The sequence below is a fragment of the Phoxinus phoxinus genome (assembly GCF_949152265.1).
Source record: "Phoxinus phoxinus genome assembly, chromosome: 3".
NCBI lineage: Eukaryota > Metazoa > Chordata > Actinopteri > Cypriniformes > Leuciscidae > Phoxinus > Phoxinus phoxinus.
The window spans coordinates 24,397,059-24,421,377 of NC_136878.1; the positions used below are offsets into that span (position 1 = coordinate 24,397,059).

The 24,319-nt window shown below is 36.8% G+C and overlaps 1 protein-coding gene across 1 annotated transcript; it reads right to left on the bottom strand.

The window, feature by feature from the left end:
- Positions 1-24,223, bottom strand: pld2 (phospholipase D2). Its single transcript, XM_079606518.1, has 25 exons — positions 23,587-24,223; positions 18,323-18,451; positions 16,412-16,539; positions 16,197-16,339; positions 15,985-16,078; positions 15,829-15,894; positions 15,254-15,312; positions 15,011-15,145; positions 13,092-13,202; positions 12,843-12,986; positions 12,633-12,716; positions 11,646-11,724; positions 11,429-11,539; positions 11,095-11,289; positions 10,842-10,998; positions 9,287-9,405; positions 9,068-9,181; positions 8,831-8,935; positions 6,847-6,935; positions 6,631-6,744; positions 6,470-6,519; positions 6,091-6,225; positions 5,061-5,214; positions 2,420-2,537; positions 1-2,036 (listed from the first exon to the last, which is right to left on the bottom strand). Exons 2-25 carry the CDS (start codon positions 18,426-18,428, stop codon positions 1,812-1,814), a joined length of 2,835 nt encoding a protein of 944 aa, XP_079462644.1. The 5' UTR covers positions 18,429-18,451; positions 23,587-24,223; the 3' UTR covers positions 1-1,811.
- Between the last annotated feature and the right edge of the window lie 96 nt (positions 24,224-24,319).

Here is a 24,319-nt window from a genome sequence, read left to right on the forward strand (position 1 = left end):
CAGCTTTAACAAAGATTTATCTATATTACAATTATACAGTGGACATAGTGTTATTTTACATTTAATTATTACAATTAATGATCCTAACTGTGAGTTTTATGATCTGGTGAACAACAAACACAAAGCATCTCTGAAGTGAATGGTATATTTATTCAGATGGAGAACAGATGAAGGAAAAATAATTGATTGCTCAATTGCTTACAGACAACTATGATATTGCATTTATAGTCATCAATCAAAAAAATACATGTCACAAACGTAGCCAAAAACACCATACAACAGTTTTGAAAGTGAGTTTTGAAAATGATATGTGATCTAGGATCTTTATAGAAAGCATGCTGTTGTAAAGACTGCAAGTCTGTCCTTCACAACCTCGTTTACATCTGAAGAAAATTCTATTTGCTGTCTATCCTAGCTGTCTATAGTAGACATCCAGAAGTTGTGAAAACACATAGTGTTAGCCAAGATTCATTTAAGTATTAGTCTGTGAGTTCAGTATGCTTTCTAAATAAAAGCAATTGTATATACATAAAAAGTATAAAAATGTGCAAAAGCAGATACAACAGGTACTGAGTGATTAAAAAAAAAAAAAACGCATACCGGTAATTGTCAGTTCATAAAGTTGACTGCTTGATGTGATTAGAATGTTACAGTATATTAATGATTGTGTCTTCAGTGGTCAAACCATAAAACATTCTCGTCTAGTGCAGCTAAAGTCACCTACAGCATTCTACAGCGTTACATGGGCAGATTAGCTACTAATCATTTAAAAAGTGGGGCATTGACAAAATTAGCTTTGCTTTTCTGGTCTCCAGTGTGCTCTCCACTTGCTCTGTCGACACCCCCTTTAAAAAACCCAAAGTGGAACCTTCTGGGCCGCTGACATAATTACATAACAATAATTTCTTCTGGTTGTCATGGAGATGGGGTGGTGGGGGTGATAAATGTTGAGCTGAGAGACTCCCCCTGAATATCTCACCATGTTTGATGCCCCACCTGATCCCTGCTCCGTAACACTCCCCCCTACCTGTTTCAAAAAACATTACATAATTTTCCCTTACCAAGTACGCCAGCACCCACAGTTATCCCTGTTTTTACGGTTTGTCTATTTTTTCCTGATTCTTCTCGATCTTCCTCTCTCTCTCTTTCTTTCGTTCTCTCTATCGCTCTCTCAGCAGCCAAGACCAAGTCAGCTCTTTATAACCGTCACCATAACAACCACAAATGTTCTGACAGATTTGCTGCCACTGCATTGAGAGGTGTAGTGCACGCAAGAAAGAAATAAAGAGAGAGGGAAGAGAAGGTAAAGCAATGCTACCCACCCACACACATTCACAACAATAAATGTACGTTCTGTTCCTCAGTCATCAAAAATACTCTATTTCTCTCTCTCTCTTGCCTTGTTTTCTCTTTTTTCCTTTCCTTGTTCCTCATTTTATCCTCGATAATATGCAGCACTTTACATCCTCGGCCATCTTAAATACTCAGATCATGACATCTGTGGCCGTAATGGGCATTTGGGGAGAAGATTGATGTAATTTCTTTGTATCTTCATAAAATTAGCATCTGCACCATGTGATTCTCCTAATATAAACGCATGTATCTTCTTATATAAGATCAGCATGTGTTTCTACACTGTATTTGGGTTAGTGCTCAGAGCTAATCATACATTTACTACCATTACGTTAGTCCAAACATAAATGGACAAAAAAGTGTGGCAGCAGCTTAGCTTAGTTAGCTGATGTGTGATATTTTAAACTCTGAAATCGTGTTTCACTGGCACACTTCACACTATTTGATGCTTGTCCCTGCTACGTCCACACATCCATAGGAACCATTCCTTCTTTGCTTTTAAATGACGGGAGCAAGTACTCCTCACAAAGGAAATGCAGCGGAAAATGGACCAGAATGCCCTGGATGGCCTGTAATTCTTCTCTGGCTTTCTCCGGGTCAGTAAGACTGAGATTCTCCGTGTTCACGTGCCCCAGCAGATCACGCAAGTTACGGATGGAGTCCAGTGGAAGACATCGGAAGACCTGCACAGTGAAGAAAGAAAAGGTACTGCAGTACATCCACTGGCCAACTTTGATTTTAAGGTGCAAAGATTCCAGAAATCTAATCCATAACTAGAACATGCAACCAACGAGATCTCTGGGATTAGCATTGTGAGTGTAAATATGTGGGTAATGATAGCATAGAAGTGCATGGGAGTGGTGCTATTGTCTGCAGGACTACTGCACAACCTGCAAATTACAGTAATTGCAGGTTTTGTCATAGTTTAGACTTGCATTCAATGCATTTGTATCAGTTCAAACCCAGCACAGTGACTTTTAATGAAAACCTTTAGTTAAAGACATCAGATTCATAAATGGAATGGAGGGGGTGTGGAGAAATTCAGAACACAAGGTCTGTCCCTCACCTTCTCATAGATGACGGCATTGGTTTGGGCGATTTTGTTCCAAACATTGTTGAAGAAATGATCACTGATTGGATCATCAATGTCCAGAGTTGGGTCAGATTTTGCACCGAGAAGTACACTGAGGAGAGGAGGTAAAGGGTGAATTTAGACAGTTAGTTTGGTTTAATAGTATTTAGAGCAGTCGTTCTCAACTTTTTTTACTCTAAGGCCCCCTTTTCTCCAAGACGACATTCAAAGGCCCTTCTATGTGCAGTAAGCGGATAAGTACCTCTTGTATTTCTGTTGTAATAAAAATAAACAAAAAAATAAGATGCTAGTTTAATGTTCTACATCTTTATTCTCAGGGGTCGTTTACACAACCCCATTTTCAACTAAAAACGGAAAACTTTTAATGCATTTTGGCCATTCATTTACACAACAATGGCGTTTTCCCCCCACAAAAAGTAAACTTATGAAAACAGGGTTTAAAGTGCAACTTTTTAAAAACGATACTATTAATGTCTCCGTGTAAACTACAAAAAAGCAAATGTGTTAAAACGGTGATGCATATTACATGTTCAGTCTATAGGCGGATTGTTTTTTATTTTATTTTACAAAGTGACATCGTCAACTACTGGCCTGGCAGCATAATGGAGCATTTTCAGTCGTTTTCACAGATCTGTGTGAACAGGGATCGCTTTGACAGCGTCAAAAACTTTCGCTTTTAGTACATCGTTGTCATGTAAATGTATCATTATTGTTTTAATTATGTTTCACAAGGCAACGCTTTAAAACAAAGCATTATGTAGAATATATATATATATATATATATATATATATATATATATATATATATATATATATATATATATATTCTTACATGGACCAAACAAAAGTTAAAAATGAAAACTCCTTTTGAATCAAATACTCTTAACAAACTAGGACTAAAAAGGTTGCACAATCTCAGTCTACATCCTTTTTCAATTTTTAATCATATCATATCTAAATGTAATTTCAGAGCATTTTACTTCATATATTAGGGACAAGTCAACATCAAAAAAGAAAATATCAACAAACTCATTTAGACTGATACAGTGCACCCTTGGGGTGTAGAAAGCCTGCGGAAAGTCTCATAAAGCAAATAGAAATGTGAACTGTGAAAACTATTATGTGAGGAGATTAAAGTGGAATAATTCAATCAAATCATAAGACCCAGAGACGGACAATAACACAATCACTTGAGGTCACATCCCAAGGCTAGCAGTGAAAGGTGCTGCAGACACACGCATCATTAGAAGCATCTCACTGTTTCCCTTGGCAACCAAGAGATGTTCTGGTAGCTGGCAGTATGGAACGCAGCGTGCCAACACAAATTGCTCTGCTCACACACACCTCTCTCTTTCACTCACACACTCCTACACAGACAGGGGAGAAGTTGGACAAAATGGGAAGCCGAGGTGCTTCACTGCACTGCTTCAGAGATCTACAGTATCATAGCTACAGAACCATTCTCATGTAAAAGAGATGGATCATGACTACGTTTAAGGTATTTCATGGAAATACCTTAATTATTGACTTAATAATTAATGCTGAAATACTTAATAATTATTGACTACTAATGATGTCATACTCGTATCTCTGTTACTCATTTCCAATCAATTGTGCTTGACATTTCGTGACATATCGTGACAAATTGCATAAATTAAATGCTTTAATTTGTCACAGTCATTAAGGTCAGCTAGTCTTGAAGATATTTGTACCTCTTAATGATTCACATCAGTAAATCATGGTTTGTGATTCGTCTTGAACGATTCATTATCTAGCTAGCTCATAAAACTCATTTGTTGTGAATCTAACTACACTAGCGTTCAAAAGTTTGGGCTCAATAAGATTTTTTTTTTCTTTTAGACATTAATACTTCTATTAAGCAAGGACACATTACATTACAAACGTGACAGTAAAGATATTGAACATTTTACAAAAGATTTCTTTTTCTATGGAATGTATCATGGTTTCTAAAAAAAAATATTATGAACCAAATCATCATGTTAAAATGATTTCTGAAGGATCATGTGACATACTGAAGATTGAAGTAATGGCTGCTGAAAATTCAGCTTTTCACAATATCTACTGTATTTTTAAATTAAATAAACCCAGCAAATTGGTGAGCATAACAGACTTCTTTCAAAGACATAAAAATATCTTACCAACCCCACACCTTTTTAAGTTTAAATGGTAGTGTACACTGTTACACTGTGCATATATGTTCTTGCTTGCAGTTTGCGATGACAGCTCAATAGAAAGACACGTTTTCTTGCCATTATTTTTTGGTACACAGCCTTGAATCACATTGGATTCAGACTGATAACTCACAATGCCACAGGCTAACAGCGCTATAGATTCAGTGCTGCTAGAAAAATACGATTTGCTCCATGCAAATCGTATCCAAAGAAATTTTCATGCACTATGGAAATTTTCGTGACTTTTTCAAGCTGGTTTTTCCATGACTGTAGAAGACTCTGATGTAAGTCTGATGTAAGTCTGATGTAAGTTTGATGAACATTATTTGTTTTGGTTGGTGACTTCTTCACAGAAGGCTTGTCAACTTTAAATACATGCTCTGGTGCATCTCTGTCGCTGCTTTGGACACAAGTATACACACCTGAAGCACTCCTTTCGTAAGGCGAGTGCTAGTGGTCCAGCCTGGTACTCCTCTCCGTTCATGACTGAGGGAACTCTTTCCTCATCCTCAACCAGCACTGCCAGCTCACTGTCACGACTGCCCAGCATGCTCCTGTCATTGATGTTGGCTGACCCTGAGAACAACAGGAGAGGAAGGACATTTTGAAGAACTTACAGGTGGATTTTGGAGCTTTTTCATGCAAATAGTAAGTATCATGGGTCAGCGATTCCCAAATCCCATCCCAAGGTGCAAATACCCCAGGGGTACTTTATACATTTTGCTTTGTTAAACCTATATAAAATAGAAATTATTTAAAGACGGTCATGAGATCGAAGTTGAGCTTTGATGATGATTCATTTTCACCATTATCCACTATGGGTCTGTGGGGGGTTTCAAAAGTTTAATGTTTTTGAAAGAAGACTCTTGTGTTCACAAAGGCTGCATTTATTTGATCAAAAATAGAGTAAAGCAGTAATTTTGTGAAACATTATTATGATTTAACATGACTGTTGAATTAAATTTATACCCGTGAATGGAAATCTGAATTTTCAGCATCATAACTTTCTTCAGTGTCACAATGATCCTTCAGAAATCATTCTAATATGCTGATTTGGTGCTCAAGAAACTTTTCATATCATTATTATCTGGTTATCATCTTCTAATTACAGTTTAAAACAGTTGTGCTGCTTAATATTTTTAACCGTGATATTTTTTTTCAAGATTATTTGATGCCTTGATTATTTATATATATATATATAAATATATATATATATATATATATATATATATATATATATATATATATATATATATATATATATATATATATATATATGTCTTTGCTGTCACTTTGTATCAATTTAATGTGTCCTTGTTAAATAAAAGTTTTAATTTCTTTAAAAATCTGTCTTACATCCATCTTTGAATGGTAAGGCTTTGAACCAGTGTCCTGAGTCACAGACATAGCCTCTTGTGTCTTATTGTACTAATCTGAAGCCAAAAGTCTCACCTATGATGTAGCAACGGTCGTCAGCGATTAGGGCTTTGCTGTGGACATAGATGAGCTCTGTAACAGGGGATTGGCCGAGCTGAGTGTGTGTGCGCAAACCACACAGAGAAATATACTGTGTCCATTCGTCCTGCACTGATGAGAAGATGAGACAGTCATTAAAACAATAAATGGTAAACCATTAGTGTGATTGGTTAATGGGTAGAATGTTATAATGCATGGATAAAAAACAACAACATCAGATAAACTAAATCATTTAGTCACTAATAAAGAGACAAATGTGAAAGTAACAGATGGAGAACAAGACAGTATCCAAAAATGTACTCTACCTGAGTGGCAGAATTACAGACAGCTAAATATGTTTCTGCCAGATACTTACTCTGTTCCTTTAATCTTGAAAGAATGGAGTGTTCTCCTCGATTAATCGTTCTACACACAGAAAAAGTTCTCTTAGCAAAACACGATCGCATATTTTGGGTGGTGAGAGTGTGTATTAATGTAGATGTTTGGATGGGCTGGAGTGTGTGTGTGTGTGTGTACCTGTAGGTGAAGTGAAGTATAGCCTGAATGGCGTTTCCTCCTCCCTGACTGATGTCACCCTCAAAGCCGGGCAGCAGGGGAATTACAACAAACACCCTGTACTTCTTCCCCTCACTGTAACAATTCAAACAAAGCTTACACTTCATGCTAATAAGAAACACTGCAGAGTACATTTTATTTGACTGAACTTGTATTATTTTCACAGAGGTAACACACCTGTGAGCCCGTAGGATCCGTTTGACAATAGCATCTCCGATGGTGTTGTGTACATTCTTCTCATCTGAGCAGCTGATGAAGAACTGATTCTAAAAAAGAAGAGGGACAGAGAGGGGTTTGTTTGTCTCACTTGTTTGCTAAACTCTGGGCATCTGGTACTGAAATAATGTGATTGTCTAAGAGCATCAAACGGACATGGTGGGCTGCAGCATGTGATCTTTGCAAAAGTTCTATTTCTACTAAAGCTGCCTTACTAAATGTTTCACAGCCAACGACCAGGAGCCAGATTCACAAAACATTCTTACTGTAACATTCTCCCTGTAATGGCTTATTCACTCCGCACCTACAGATGTCGACCAACAGCAACAGACACCACCCTGTTGGCCAGCACTTGTTTCCAGCCATTGAAAGTCTGAGACAGATGTCATACTGTAATGGCGATCGTCGGTAATGGTCTGATGGTGTAGTGTGAATTAGCCTTAAGATCACTATTGACTTACCTAAGAAACAAATGTTTATGAACAAAAGATATTCCCAAAAATACATGTTTTTTTTTAAAGACTATTGTTAAAGGACAATTCCGCCGCAAAATTAAAATTACCTAGGGGGTAGTTAACACATGGTTACCGAGTCGACCGTTCTCTGGGATGTGTTTTCATGATAATCGAATGTAAAGAGTTTTATCTCTAAAAACAGATTAGCTTATAACGCTAGTATATGGCGCATCGAATAAGTAAAAATAAATCGCTAGTAAATACCACTAACAAGGCTCAAAATAGCCTCAAACTAACACGGTAGCATAATGAGAGTCCCTACATGCAAACCGAAGCATTGAGAACTTTGTATGTGTACTACAGACAGTTTAATAAGAAGATACTTTATAAAGACAGTACATTACGCGTATACAGGGTGGAAGCCATCTTTGGAAAACAGTCTCGACCAGTCGAGCCACGAACGCCGTGCTACGCGTAATGAACTGTGACTTAAACCTATCGACCAACTCACCCTGATGTCTCACCCTGATGTCGTTTCAAACCTGTTTGGGTTTCTTTCTTCTGCAGAACACTAAAGAAGATATTTTGAAGTACCGGTATGTAGGTAACGAAACCGTTTCGGTGACCATTGACTTCCATTGTATGGACAACAAAACACTGAGACATTTCTCAAAATATCTTCTTTAGTGTTCCGCAGAAGAAAGAAAGACATACAGGTTGGAAATTACATGAGGGTTAGTAAATGATGACAGAATTTACATTTCTGCATGAACTATCCCTATAAAAATCCCCATAAAAACTCTTAAACTTAGGATAGCCTCAATTTACTAATATAATCTAGCATAATAGTAGACTAATTAAATGTGTGTAGTACAGAATTATAAATGACTAAGCCTGACATTGTTTTCTTTAGAAAATAGATAATAATTGGAACATTCTTATAAAATACCTAAATCAAATTTATTAAAAGAATAAATTCATTAAAAAATGCATTATATTTTTCTTAAGAATTCTAATGTCCATCTTAAATAATTAATATTTATTAATATCCATATTAAATAAATACAAAAGTAAATTGTAGTACATAATTGAGTCTGGACAACACCAGTGTTTGTTGATGAATTTAAAGTTTTTAAATATAAAGGTTTTGGCTTTCAATGCTTGTTAATATCGTTTTTATTATTATTTCGGTATGGACATAAACATTTCCTCTGGATGTAGTTTAAGCATAGTGGTTACATTCTTCCTAGTTTAGCTGACTCGCATTAGGACCCTGTTTCTGAGCATGAGGCAAGAGCAGAGGGCTATTGTGTGTTGCCAGCTGAATGCAGTAGAATCACATGATCCTAGTGGGAGAGAACACTGTAAACAACTCCACAACACTGAGACTTTGTGTGTGTGAACAGAACACAGTGTCTGTTCAGCTGTGTGTGCGTGAAGTCTTATGAGTCAGAGGTAAATGCTTTTGGTAAGGTCATAGAATGATTTACCTCTAGATAAATGTAATGCTCGCTGTTCTCAATAACATGTACATAGGCATTGAGGATTGAATGTTCACATGTGCCAGTGGACCAGCGATCGACAGAACGAAGAACCTGGGAGAAAAATAGAGGGCAGTATGAAAGAGAAACAGACATAAATAAATGATGATGATGGCAAAAAACAAAATAAATTAAATGAGGGGGGAAAGAGGAAGAGAAGGGAAAACTGCCCGAACACACATGTACCTGTACAGAGGCTTTTGTGACACCAGGGATTGTGAATGGCAGCTTATTTGCTGTATAGTGAGATTTCGGCAGGAGGTACGGGTAGAAGTCATCCTTGTACTTGTTCTTAAAGATCTTAAAAGACAAATAGAATATAAGAAGAATAAAGCAACGATCGAAGTTTCCAGAGTGCATGTAGATTCAAAAACAATCACTGAAATTAGTAATTTGATTTCTGACCTTAGTGAAGTTCCAGCGCTGGATGAAGTGTCGTGCAAGATCTCTGGCTGCTTTCCCATGATGCACCGCACCCAGGTCTCGCCAGGGGATGCGTGGCACCTGCGTTCTGTCAACATTGTCTGAGGGGGAAAAGCAGAAGCTACTCTACTGACTATACCCACATTCAATATTCCCTTATCTTAGTTCTTGCAAAGCATAAACATCAAATGATAATCATAAGAAGAATTCTGTCCTTTTGAACTTTTTTTTTATTCATCAAAGAATCCTGAAAAAACTGTATTATGATTTCCACACAAATATTAAGCAGCACAACAGTTTTCATTGAACTTTGAAAACTTGAGCACCAAATAATTACATTCACCGGTCTGGCAGTTCTACCAGGTGTCTGAAAAGGACAATACATCTGCAACGTCTTTGCGGAGAGTGGAGAAATTGCGACGACAGCAACCCTACACTATGACAGAAAGAAACTCGGGCTGTGTGATTTTAGTACATTTCTTTTCTTTCACAGAGGTGCACTTTCGTTCTTTCCTAAAAGCAAGACTTAACGTTCAAATCAGCTACAGTTGAAACTCAAAATTTTTAGTAATTCAGTAATTCAACTTAAAAAGTGAAACTAATATATTATATAGACTCATTACATGCAAAGTGAGATATTTCAAGCCTTTATTTGTTTAATTATGATGATTATGGCTTACATCTTATGAAAACCATTTCACAATATTCTAATTTTGAATTTGGGGTTTTCATAAGCTGTAAGCCATAATCATCAAAATAAGAAGAAGTAAAGGCTTGAAATATCTCACTTTGCATGTAATGAGTCTATATAATATATTAGTTTCACCTTTTAAGTTGAATTACTGAAATAAATTAACTTTTGCACAATAGTCACATGTTACACATGTGACTATTGTGCACATGTGTAAAAACTTGTTTGATTAACATTAATGACAGATTGCAGGAATATTAATTCCTGCAATCTGTCATTAATGTTAATCAAACAAGAAAAGACAAAGAAAATCACTCTCAACCGCTCTTTAGTAGATTTAGTAGGATTAATCTATATTTAATTTATACAGTGAAGACTATTCAGTTGTTTTGCATTTGATTACTTTCTGCTTGATAAAGACTGTTCTGTTTTTTATTTTAATTTCACAGAAGTTTTTCCAAATCACCTCTAAGAGAGAATATGGAATATGCTGCACATGTTATTTACCAGTAAATAAAAGAGTTGTCAATTTGTGATATTTTCTTATCTCTTCATTTTTATTATACTTAAAAATAAATTGTAGTTAAGAATAGCTAAATAACCTCAGTGGGTCTATTTGAAGCCTTCTATTTATCATGAAGTGTTATTTATTTCAGTGATCGGATCAACCAATACTGCTTCCAGTGATCTGTAATTGGCCCCAAAAACCCTGATCGGAGCACCCTTAAGGTTTTAGTTAAAAACTGATGCTGTTTTTATAAAAAGATATGCAAGTGTTAGATGGGTTATTAAAAAAAGAAAAACAATGATGTAAGTAGTAATGTAAGTCTACATTGGACTGTGTACCTTGATAGGGCTGATCCAGCTGTGTCCAATCTCTCTTGATAAAGTTGCTGTAATCTTTTCCCAGCCACAAGAGGGCATTACAGCTCAGATCGACTTCATCCTCACACTCTGACGCAGATACTATCAGAGGAACTGCAGAGCCATCCACAGTATCAGACTGAGTCAGGAAGAGGGAGAGTGAAGTTAAAAGACAGAAATTAAAGAGTACGGGATCATTTAAGGATATCATCATATCTACTGGTCACAACTGTACCTCCGGGCCTGCCTCTGCATGATTGGCTGGTTTTGGGGGTTCCAGATCACTCAGCCTATAGTCGCTGTCATCCCACCTCCCAAACGCAAGATCCAACCCACCTACGAAGGCCACTGATTGGTCGATGGCAACCATTTTCTCATGATGGGCCCAGAGGAACACAACTGAGGAAACATGATCAGGGTGACGCATCACCTAGGGCAAAAGAAATATAGAATGAATCATCTATGTAAAAAAAGAACACAATAAGACAGCTGTCATGATATGAAAGAATGACAAAATTGGGAGGGAGAAGAGGACAGCAGTATGAGCAGATGTGTGTAGTAAATCAAACCTTAATATTGGGGTGCATGTTCATTAGTGTTCTCTTGCTGTAGCCGCTATTGATACCCAGAGCCAGTTCCACCTCCTTATACAACAACACACACACCTTCACTCCCTGTTCCTAAAAAACACACACGTGTAATGTTAAATTTTATGGCAATCAACATATTTAAACACTTATGAAATGTATAAAGGAATAAATAATGTAAAACAGTTTTTCCCCATACTGCTTTGCGTTTGAGAATCTTGTCCAGGCGCCAGTATGTTCCTGTAGCTGGACGTTTGAGGAAAACCTCTGGACTGAGCCTGCAGAGAGAAAACTCAAATGTCTTCATATCACTTTCAAATCATGACAACATACAACACAACATTCAACAATGACAACACAATATTGTACAACTGAATCTCAGATATTCCCAGCATCCGAAAATGCCTACTTCCCAAGTTAACTATGGTTCAAAAAATTGGAGTTTGTAAAATGTGTTCATTTTTTAAAAAGAGGTCTCTTAAGCTCACCAAGTCTGTATTATATACTATATTTATTCTTGTGATGGAAAATCAGAATTTTCAGCATCATTACTCCAGTCTTCAGTGTCATGCTTCAGAAATCATTCTGATATGCTGATCTGTTGCTCAAGAAACATTTCTTAGTTTTATCTTTGTGCTGTTTTTTTGTGGAAACCCTGAAAAGTTTTTTTTTTCCCCCAAAAGTTTCTTTGATGAATAGAAATTTAGAAAACAACAACATTTATTTAAAATACAAATCTTTTGTAACATAAAAAATGGCTTTACTGTCACATTTGATCTATTTAATGTGTCCTTGCTAAATAAAAGTTTAAACCTGCTGATCCCAAACCACTGAATGGAAGTTTTTAGCATATGAAAAGCAGTAAGTCACATGAGTATTATGTCCATAGGTTAAAATACTTAGATGACCTGTGTTTCAAAGAACATAATAGGAAGAGGAATAATCCTCTTTATTCGTTAAAGAACGGTGATGCAAGCAATATCGTGGGTCACATAATGCCAACATGGTGAAAGCAGTATGTCTGGATTGTATATACCACACACGGTCAAAAAATAGGCCCTTTTTCATCAAATGGAGTGCTGTACATACACTGACAGTATGTCATTTCAAATGGAGCAACTGACGCTTTCAGGCCATCTACTGTACGTGTGTGTGTGTGTGTGTGTGTGTGTGGTAGCACACTTACCACCAATCAGTGATGAAGATCTCCTCCTTGGCCTGTTCCAGAGCATCAGCCAGGTCAGAGAAATAGCCATTCCCGTTAACATACCTGTCAATCAAGCAGTAAGTAATTCACTCAATACCCACTTCATTATCTAACTAGTCAATCAATCAATCAATGTACTTTGAACAGAAGTACATCCAAGGACATATTATGTACTGTATATGCACACACCACTTTGTGAGGGTGTCCGGCCTGGGTGGGGCAAAGCCTTCAAAGCGATGGGTCTGGAGGAAATCACAGCGCTCAGAGAGACGACGAATCTCATGACTCCACCACTGGGCCTGCCTGTAGCTACTGCACTTAATCACCAGCTTCCTACAAAACAAACACACACACACCAGCTGTGGCTACACATGCCTCTGTAAAACTGTCTATATCAGTAGTGGGAAGACTTCCTGATGTTGGTCTCCACTGTTTTACCTGCTGAAGTTCTCGATGCAGACGCCATACTTAGTATCAGTGTAAACACGTCCAACCAACACCTTCAGCTCAGGGTCATAAAGCAGTACAAACGACACATTGCCTGGATCTCTGCTCATACACAGCCATGATAGAAAACGACAACAACAAAAATCAATTACAAAAACATTAGTCATTATTTAGAATGTAACATTAAATATTAATCCACATTAAATATGAGTATTGTAACAAACAATAACAAATGCAGAGTCTATTCAGAGCAAACTCCAGCAGCATTTTATACACAGAATAAAACGTATAAATATATGATTTCAAAAACAATATAAAGAACAAAATCATTTTGTCAGGTTCACATTGATTATACACTACCGTTCACAAGTCTGGGGTCAGTACGTAATTAAGACTCTTCAGCAAGGATACATTAAAATGATCAAAAGTGATAGTAGAGATAATTGTGTTACAAAAGATTTCTATTTCAAATAAATGTACTTCTTTGGACATTAATCATAAGAAATGTTTCTTGAGCAGCAAATCAGCAAATTAGAATGATTTCTGAAGGATTATGTGACACTGAAGACTGGAGTAATGATGCTGAAAATTCAGCTTTACCATTACTGGAAAAAATTATATAAAATATATATTATAAAATATATTAAAATACATTTTAATAATATTCAACAATATTTTTACTGTATTTCTGATCAAATAAATGGAGCCTTGGTGAGTATAAGAGACCTCTTTCAAAAACTTTAAAAATAATAGTACATGATAGTAATTATGAGAGGTGGAGAAGTCGTAAAACAGTGGAAGAAAGTTTTTTATATATAGTGCTAATAATGTATACTGTATATGTCAAACATAAACAACTGATGAGGAGGTCCACACCCCGCCACAGAGACAACACCTCTGAGTGCCCTTTATAAAGATATGTAAACAAACACGACATTGAAAAGCCCCTAAGGTTGTCAGTCTCTGGCCAATATATTTTATGATGGGGCGGTCAGAGTACCGGCAACATGGTAGAAGTGCGGATACGCAAGAAAAAGTGATAGTACGCTACAGATTAAAATATAAAAGGGCCTGTACTGTATACCAGCCCACTTCGAGCACTTTTACTAGCCCACAATAAAGGGCTGGGCAAAGTTTCACCTCTGATTTCAAGGAAACGGTTCTGTTTACTAGAATTGTTTGGCATACAGACATAATGCATGGTTACTGCAATTAACTTAAGCAGGCTCTAGTTACAAAAGTAAAAGTAAAAACTATGAGGCATTTCATTTCCTGAAAATGTCTTTCCTGCAGTGTTTTAAAATGCTGTTAAAATACTGAAAGAGGCATTCAGTGCTGTGTAACCGAGTGGTTAAATGTGACACTCCTGACTTGTGCAAATGTATCTATAATTCTATTAGAGATATGCACACTTGTGATAGTCCTAGACCTAGTGTCTGTTCTGGTTAATGACACAACAACACCGATGACCTCTAACTGATATAGTAAAGGGAAGAACCTGTTTGATAGGATTCTAATCCAAGTACTAACTCCAATATCATCTTAACTACAGCTTTAAACTTTCTATAACCTTCTGTGATTTTGAAGCAGGAAGTAAGCTGCAGGCTGAGAGGGATCAATATTTGTTTTGAGAGACAATCCTTTCCACCCTACATTTTATAATATTGCATAGATGAAACATGCTGGATGTAGCGTCTCTCTGCTGGATGTGGTAATCAGTGTTTTCTGAGGGTAAAATTAGAGGTTTGCCACATGACAATAAAGGGTTCTGGTAAATATGACTCATGCTGAAGGACAATGAATGAAAAATATTTATGTTGTAACTTGAAGCAAACTAAAATAGCATGAAGCAATGTGAGGTAACCGGTATTCATTCACATGTGGGTTTATTTGTTTTGTAGTGAACTCACCTGGACATGTACAGGAGAAACGAATCCTTCACCACAAGCCAGCGACGGGACCAGCGGAAGCAGATCTGATGGTGTCCGATACAGTTGAGCCCCTGGATGCGGTGACCCCCGGACCGTTTCAGAATATAGCCTTCTCTGAGACAAACAAATAAACAAACAAAAACAGTTGCAGGAATATATGTAAGCAACTATGGAATAGTACTAAAATCACAAAAGAAGAAAACACACACAGTGTGTACTCACAGGCCTTTGGGTCCAAGGTCTCTGATGAAGGACAGCGGACTGATTGCCAGGAAGTCTAACTGAGAGCATGATATACACACACTCTTTAGTATGCAACCAAAATCCTCTGTAACTTTGTAATTGTGTGTGTGAGGGGATCAACTCGGATACACTAAGAATACAAAATTGTCTCCAGAATTGAGCTAAATCTGTCAAAAAGTATTTTTGGAGACATCCAAGATATCCTTAAGAATCATTGCAGATCAACCAATATTATCATATTATATTATGTTGTCCAATAGCCAACATCCAAAAAAGTGTTTAATACACCTTTTTGGCACAATAACGAAATAATTATTCAATTTCAACAATGAAAACATATGCATTATTTTTTATTATTCAGTAGACCCAATACTGAAGGACGGATAACTGTCAGTAGTATGTAAAGTAGAAAAGTATTCAAATGGTATATGAATATCAGTTAAAAACGTAGTTTTTTTTAAATTAAGTTTATTTTTAATTCTAAAAATGTAAAGTCTTTCTTTTAGGGGTAGGGTAATTATACGTATTTACAGTATGTACAGTATGCTTCTCACCAGCCCATGAAAGTTCCTGTAGAAGGTGTTTTCTAGCAAGTTGTTTAAATATTCCTCTAGATATTTCTGGAAAACACAAATATAAACACATTGAACAACACGTAGGGTGTGCAACTTTTAGGGGGGAAATGATGCTTTGCTTTAGTACATATGTACCGGTTTGCTAGACGTTCTCCTGATTCTATCGGTCCCGTGTAAAGTCGGCATGTCCTCCGTCAAACCTGCCAGCTGTTGTCTCTGAATGGCAAATCTAATTCAAATCACAAGCAAAATGAAAGGAAAACACAAGGTCAAAAACTCCTGGCCAAACAAATGAAGCGTTGTGAATTTGCATGTGTGTGTATATGTGTGTGTGTGTGTGTGCTTACCTCCCAAGAGGCAAGAACTGTAGCAACACTTTGTGTTTGTACAGGTCTCTGTGGAGCTCCTGGAAGTGCTTATACTTTTTTTTCACCGTCCACGTGAACTCACCATGTGTCAGACGGACTGTGTACAAAGTGCACACATTTACCTACAAACAAGATATTTAGACTGTCAGCTATAACGCAACAATACACTGTTAAGTAAAAACTCACAAACGTACCTTGGAGCGGGTAGTGTATCGCTCCATGTTTTCCACTTTGCAGGTGATAGGTGTGCCATTAATGAGAGGAGGAATGGCTCCCTCCTTCAGGTCTGCTAGATGATGTACAACGAAAAAGTCACGCTCCTCTGATAGAGAGACACAGAAAGACAAGAATAAAGCCACTATTGCGATGCAAGATGCATGAACCCAGTGTTGTAGTCGAGACCAGCTTACTCGAGGTTTGAGTTAAGGTCAAGACCGAAAGAGAGTCAAGACTGAGTCCACATGCTCCCAATTTCATAACAAGACCATGGCCATAAAAGATGCTCTCGGACTCAGATTTAAAGGTCAGATTTAAATGGTCTTGGCCTTGTTGTGGACTCGGTCTTGATTCGGACTCGAATGAGCTGGTCTAGACTACAACACTGGTATGATTTAAAATGATCCAAAGAGCATCTTGTACTTCAATGGGAACATCTGACCATCAGTACAAAGAGTCACATGATCAATGTCACAGATTTCCTTGTTTGATTAGTGACCTAGAAATAGCGCAGAATCTTAAAAACGATTTATTTTACAGCATAATAATTCTTTGTTAATTTTCAGGTTTGAATTAGAATTGAATCCCAGACTTTGGCCCCTCCGTTCCTCCTCGTTGTGTTTTGAAGAACAGCCACCGTGACAGGCCTCAGTATCAACAGTGTTTTATCACCAGAGGTCAAGGATCACACTCACTGAGTTTCAGTGTTGTGCTTAAGAACACAATCCTTCTAGAAGTATGTGAACGAGAGAAAACAGTTGTGAAGCCAGTCAATCCTCTCTCTCTGCATTCAACATGATTCACAATTTTTTCACAAGGAAGTACAACAACCCCATTGTAAAACTTTAATACCTGTTCTTACAACGTGACTGACATGTAGATGTGGCATAAATAATCTTTTGTCCTTAGAAACAAAACAGTGATTGAAAAGAAGTCTGAATGTTAACTGAGTTCTTTAGCAAATAACTAATGACAGTTTTTATTCTGTAATAAACACTGAGAAATTGTCTGTCCCCTAAAAATTCCTTAGTTGCGATGACAAACTGAGCACTGGAATTATGTATCACATCTGAGACCTTGTTTCTATAAAATGTTCTCACATTGTCATTGTCAAAGTCTTGATTGTCTATATCAGAAAACCTTCTGTATTGGTCATTTATTACAGGAGGTCTAACTATGTATTAGTGTGTTTTTTGTTTTAGCTGGAAAATGTAACTTTTATGTGTAAAGTACAGTAATGTATATTTGTTTTTTGGGTACCGTGCAATAACTGTTTTGCAATTAGACTGATTCTTGTTTGAGACTGTTGTGTATTTCTATAAGGGAGAAGAGTGAGATGTGCTCTATGGTTGGGGTGGGGAAAATAAGGACGAATTGGAAAAGTGGTTCTCCATTATATGTCTTGTATAATCAAAAATAATAAACACAGTGTTCAAAAAAAAAAGAAAACCTTCTGTGTTCTTGGTACATGACACTGTAACTGCAAATATAAAAGGTAAACTTGTTTGTTCTTCTGACAAATATATGTATATAAAAATATATATTGTGCTCTTTGTAGAGCAGAATTCTGCTGCCCATTTAAAACTGATAAATGGTTAATGTTAAATGTCTAAACTATTAAAACGGACTAAAAACTTGAATTTGTCCATCAGGGTGTGGACAGACAGCAAAGGTATGCAAACAATTTACATGGTGATCATAGCTATGAGCAAGCAATGAACAAGCTAAAAGGCCAATGAAAACTGTGTGCACAACTGGTGCATATTCAAGCTCAAAGTAAAAACACATGAACTACACGATCATGGTCTTTTGGATGTACTTGAGAGTAACAGGCAGGTTTCAAACTTCGTGATCTGTTAATAAACACTATTGTATGAGATTTGTCTCACCACTGTTGTTTTTTATAGATTTCAGCTGATCCTCAGTAAGGTCGCACAGCACGGTGTCCACACATTTTCGCCACCTTTGAGCTGCATTTGTCTCAGGACTAGCCATAAGGCTTCTGGACCACGACGCACCTGTGCAAACACACCAAAAAACGAACACCCACGGACACAGAGAAAAAAAGAAAAAGAGCAAATTCACTTTTTTTTCCAACATAGTTTTTCAAAATGCAAACGTTAAAGGGATAGTTCACTTTAAAATGAAAATTCTGTCATCATTTACCGTACTCACACTCAAGTTGTTTCAAACCTGTATGAATTTCTTTCTCCTGCTGAACACAAAGGAAGATATTTTGAATTTGAAGAATGTCGGTAACCAAACAGTTTACTGGTCCCATTGACTTCCATAGTAAAAAAAAATGTCCTACTATGGAAGTCAATGGGACCAGTAAACTGTTTGGTTACTGACATTCTTCAAATTCAAAATATCTTCCTTTGTGTTCAGCAGAAGAATTTTCATTTAAAAATTTTCATTTTAAAGTGAACTATCCCTTTAACATGACATACAACTAGACACTACAGTGCGTGCAGAATTATTAGGCACATTGATTTTCTGATCATATTTTTCTTTTTTAGGCACATTTTACCAATTCCAAACCACATTAATCTCAATACCTACTATTCATTATGTATTTAATAGTAAGTGATATATAGCTAATTGTTCATGAAGGCTGGAAATGAGAAACGCCTTATATTCAGGTGTGCATAATTATTAGGCACGTTTTCTTTTACAGATAAAATAAGCCAAAAAAAGAGATTTAACTCAGACTGAAAAGTCAAAATAAAACGATGAAATGCCCACTAGAAGGATGCAATACTAGAAATTGCAGTTAAGGCATGACCATTGGACAGTGAAATGCTCATTTGGTCAGCAGGGCCAGACAAAAAACAGGTGGAGAAGAAAAAGACAGGTTAACGGCAAATTAATTAATAATTAAGGTGAAGAATTAAGTGTGAAACCATCAAGAACCATAGTCTCCAGAGCCACCATTTTCCAGAACTGCAACATATCTGGAGTCTCCAGAAGTGCAAGGTGTCAGTAAAGAATCCTAAAAAATGACCCCCACTTAATAACAATCACAAGCTGAAGTGTAATAAAATACATGAAGATGTTTTTTTAGGCTTTATAGACAGACAGATTGAGAGTGACTCTTGGACCAGCACCACATCCTCTTGTGCACTGTTTGAAGAATTCACCTTACAGAATCTGGCAGTAAGTTTTGGGAGCTCATTTTAGTCCATCTCCAACCCTGAAGTCCATTTTGCAGAAGTGGACAAAAAATGAACTCCCAAAACTTAGCATTCAAGATTTAGGAGAGTTTAAGTAGCAAATTTCATTTTCACATCTATGCTTAAAAAGTTATTGACAGGTAAGAAATGGATAACTATTCCATAAATATAATTTAGTACCTTAAAATCCCCTAAAAAAAACAAAAAAACATTATCGAACTAAAATATAGTACATTCATTTGATTTATTTTTGACCGCCACACGAGCAGCACCAGAGGGCTAAAGAGAGATGGATAGAGATCTTGGCTTCAAACACAAAGTTCACATGTTTAATAGCAGGTTGCCTGAATAACCATTCATATGAATAACCATTTATACCAGCTATATCAACACATTATATCTTCTACAGGCTTTTTGTTATATTATTTGAAACCAATACTGCCATAATCTTCTATGTATTTCTTCTGTGATGTATTATTCTCCTTTTATTGTTTAGTTCTTTTATTTGCTGTTTTATATATAAGCACGTTTCATATTTTGACAGTTTGTATGCAATTTAATTGTAAAGCAACTTAAGCCGCATAGCATAATATGTATGAAAAGATGTATGATTAAAACATTAATTATTGTTATTACTGTGCATGCATTTTATATTAACAGGCGCAGGATTTGTCTGCACAATGTTATTACCACATAATCTGTATTCATTTAAGAACAAGTAAAAATAACTAGGACAAAAAAGCTAAAGCGCTTGTGGCTGTTGGACTCAATCCAGATGGTCTTTCGGCTGAACTGCGTTGTATTTCTAAAGCAACTTTGCCACTAAACAAAAGAGCACAACATTCTAGCAATAAAAGAAACTGCACTCCAGCTGCGGCACAGATGACTCACTAACCTATCATAAGATATAAATGATTTTTGGGTTGAGAGTAGACAAATAAAATTAAAAAAGTGAAAAAATTTGTAACTGATTGATTTCAGCTGATTTGACAGACAGTGGACTTTACTTCTAAAATCATGTAGTACAGTCACTGCGTCCAAAACTGCCTACTGTACAGCGCTACATTTGCTTTGCGACCATTAAAAAACTATGCTCTATTTAGTATGAATGTGTGCAGTATAATTGAAATTCGGATGAACAACACCCGCCATGCTTTCACTGTCATGTGACTTACAGGGTCAGTTGTGTCCCTTCACTGCCATTCACAACTCCTCTACGTGGCTTAAAGTGTCCATCAGATGTGCACTTCAGAATCTCGCCGGAAGTAGCAAGTCATCCGACTTTTCACCTGCTATTTTATGAATACTATAAATTTGGACATACTACTTGGAAGTAGGAATATTCTGACACAGGAATTGGTTCCCAACACTGTTCCTAAAGGCACATCAAAAGCACACATTTTGGATATTTCTCTCCCTAATCAAACCTGATACAACTCAGCAGTGCATTAGCAGAGATTTCAACACTTGAAATAGGCATGTCTGTCGAGCGAGAAATCCATGACATTTTGGGGAATCTCCAGGAACGGGCTGTGAAATAGTGCTGTTGTAAGTAATAAACAAAGCCGAGTAAGATACCTTAGGTAGTAATAATATTACCATGTATCTGAGGTTCTGTAACGACACTGGATATTACTCTTACATAATCACTCACACAACTGACAAACATTTTGTTTTAAAATAAATTAATTCTATTGGTTAAATTGATCTAAATTAAACTTTAAATTGTTGTAAAATATTAATATTTCTTTTAAACTTTCTAGTTATCAACTGTTTTCAACGTTAAAAATATTAGGAAAAATGTTTATTGCGCACTAAATCAGCAAATTAGAATGATTTCTGAAGAATTACTGTATGTGACACGGAAGACTAGAATAACGGCTGCTGAATATATTTTTAGCTTTGCCATCACAGGAATAAATTACATTTAAAAAATCAATTTAAATTTGTTTGTTTTTTTCAAATTGTAATAAAACTTATTTTACTGTATTTTTACAGTAAACTAAGTAAACTCTTCTTTCAAAAACAAATTTCCCTCCAAACTTTTGAATGGTAGCCTATTATAAATTCAAATATTTTAAGTCAAAAAGGAAGAGAACAGAGTAGGCTATACCAAGAGTGGGTATAGTATACCTTATTCACAGCAGCGCCATCTTTTTAACAGAAATGAAAGCAAGGCTGTGAGGGATAGACATGCATCTCTTCAGTGGGTTGTTGTACTGTTATTTAATGTGTTTTTGGAATGTTCTGCAGTCAAAAAGAAATTTCAGCAGACGAAAAAAACTCCAGACACCATGAGCTGTGGAAAATGATGAGTGAGGAGCTTGCACAGCTTTTTACAGCGGATGCCATTGTAAACACGGTAAGTCTATCCCTCACAGGCTCACTTTCATACCTGTCATGGCGCTGCTCTGAATAAGGTCTATTAGAAGGTGTTGCACTGGCTGACTGGCCCACTGTTGCCAGGCAACCAGGCTCCAGGTGAAACACTAGACACAGTGGGAGAGAGAGAAGTTAAAGTAAACTGGAGGAGCTGGGAGAAAGGGAGGGAGATGTTAAACAAATCATAAACGTATAAAAAATAGCAGATAAAACCGATCATAAAACCATGCATGAGTAAAATGATTTGACACTGTACTTCTCTCTCGAGATAGGCCTATATTGCAGCTGTTTGCCTCTGATTTCCAAATGTGACACTCGTTTGCTTAGACATGAAAACCACAGCTACAAATAACTTATTAGAAGGAACTGTGCCCATGACTCAATAATATGTGATTTCCTGAAGAGCAATTGTCTGATAACAGCTCAAGCTGCTTACAACCCCAATTAATTATATACTTGGAATGGATCAACAAAACATTAAAACAAATCTGTCATTAATTACTCACACTCATGTTGTTCCAAACCCGTAGGCTACTTTCGTTTGTCTTAAGAATACAAAGCAAGATATTTTAATGAAATCTGAGAGATTTGTCCCCTGATTGACAGCAATGCTACTACTACCACTTTGATGCTACAAAAAGATCATAAAGAGATTGCAAAACGAATTGAGCGGTTTAGTCCAAAATTTCCGAAGAGACACGATCCCTTTAATGAACAGATTAAATGTAGGCTTGTATTTATTTATTAACATTCATCAACTCACACATGAATTATGGTGAATGGAAGCTCAAGCATGCTCACTTGTGCGGGAACCAATGAGGTTCATTCTCGAGTTATGCGCACGTTTTGTTTTGTTTGAGCTTCAGGTACGACATGGGTGAGTGACAGAATGTTCATTTTTGGGTGAACTAAACCTTTTAGTCTGTAAAATTGTGTATTATGTATGCATATACATAATTATTATGTAAATCAAAATCAAGCTAATATTAAAATACTTGATTTCCCAAGGACCTGACAGGAATGCGATTATTATGACTGATCTTCATTCTCGTATCTTCTTCTGTCCCGTGAGCAGTGCACACACACTATCCCAGACACAATTTCCTCTTCAAAAATCTCTCCAAACCTGCTTTATCCTGGCAACCCGGATGAGGCTGCCCACTAAATCCTTCAACGGTCAAGAAGAGGATGTGGGAATGAAAAGTGTAGCCCGTGGCCGTGAGCATCACCCGTTTACGGTGCAACAAATGCTGTCTAGATTAGGCAGGCAGCTCACTTGTTTTGGTGACAGTCCATTTTTAATTTATGCTTCAATGACCTTCTTCATATCGTGACCATTAACATTCCTGTCCTGTGTTTTAGACACCCTTCGCTCGCCAAATAAAACGAAACTCTAAAACCTATTTAAATAGTTACTTTATACCATCGTATGAGATTTATAACAATAAAGGGTTTCACAGACTGTAAGTTCAAGCGTAAGAATTATATTTTACAACACTGTTGAAAATGTGTGTGAAGCCACATTTTCCGATGCACGGTGATCGTATTAACGTTAACGTTACCTCTTTCTAATCAAGACTTTATTAAACATTACTCACCAACAAGGAAACTGTCGTGATTAAGTGTTTGCTTTGCTCTTTGTAGATTCGTGTGTTGTTATTTCCAAGTTATACTCAAACTTCTGGATAACTTTTCCCCCATCACAACTCCCAAGGCGTAGTAGGTTTGCTGCTGTAGCATTCAACGTAGACAAACTTGAGAGGCCAAAATTACCGTAAAGCCCCGAGAATGATCTCCTGAAAGAATCCATAGTGCGCATGAGGCTACATTTTACATGCCCGTTCTGGCGCATATAGAAATGTGGTCCGTTTAGAGAAACATTCCATAAATATATTATCTCTATAAGTGTTGTCTGGTTTATTAAAACAAATATTCCCCAAGTTTATTTGTCATTGGCGTAAACGTCCCACAACCACACCGTAATTTGCGTAGATGCGACGCGTGCAGCTGCAGCACAGACGCTCACGCAGGCAGCGTCTTGTTACAGAATATCCTCAGAGGCGCCGATGGAGCATCTGTACTGGTGGAACAGTGGATTTATGAGTACTTCTAACAACAACACACTGATAATATCCACATCAGAGGAGACACTCCGAAAGCTTGGACCACAGGACGCAAATACACGACAGAACCTCAAAATACCTCTGTGTATGGCAGGAAATTAACACCATCAGTGCACTAGAGCAACTGCACAGGAAATCGTCATTGTGGAATTAAAAATACCGCTTAAATATAGGCTCACCCTTTTCACATGAAACCACATCACTCTGT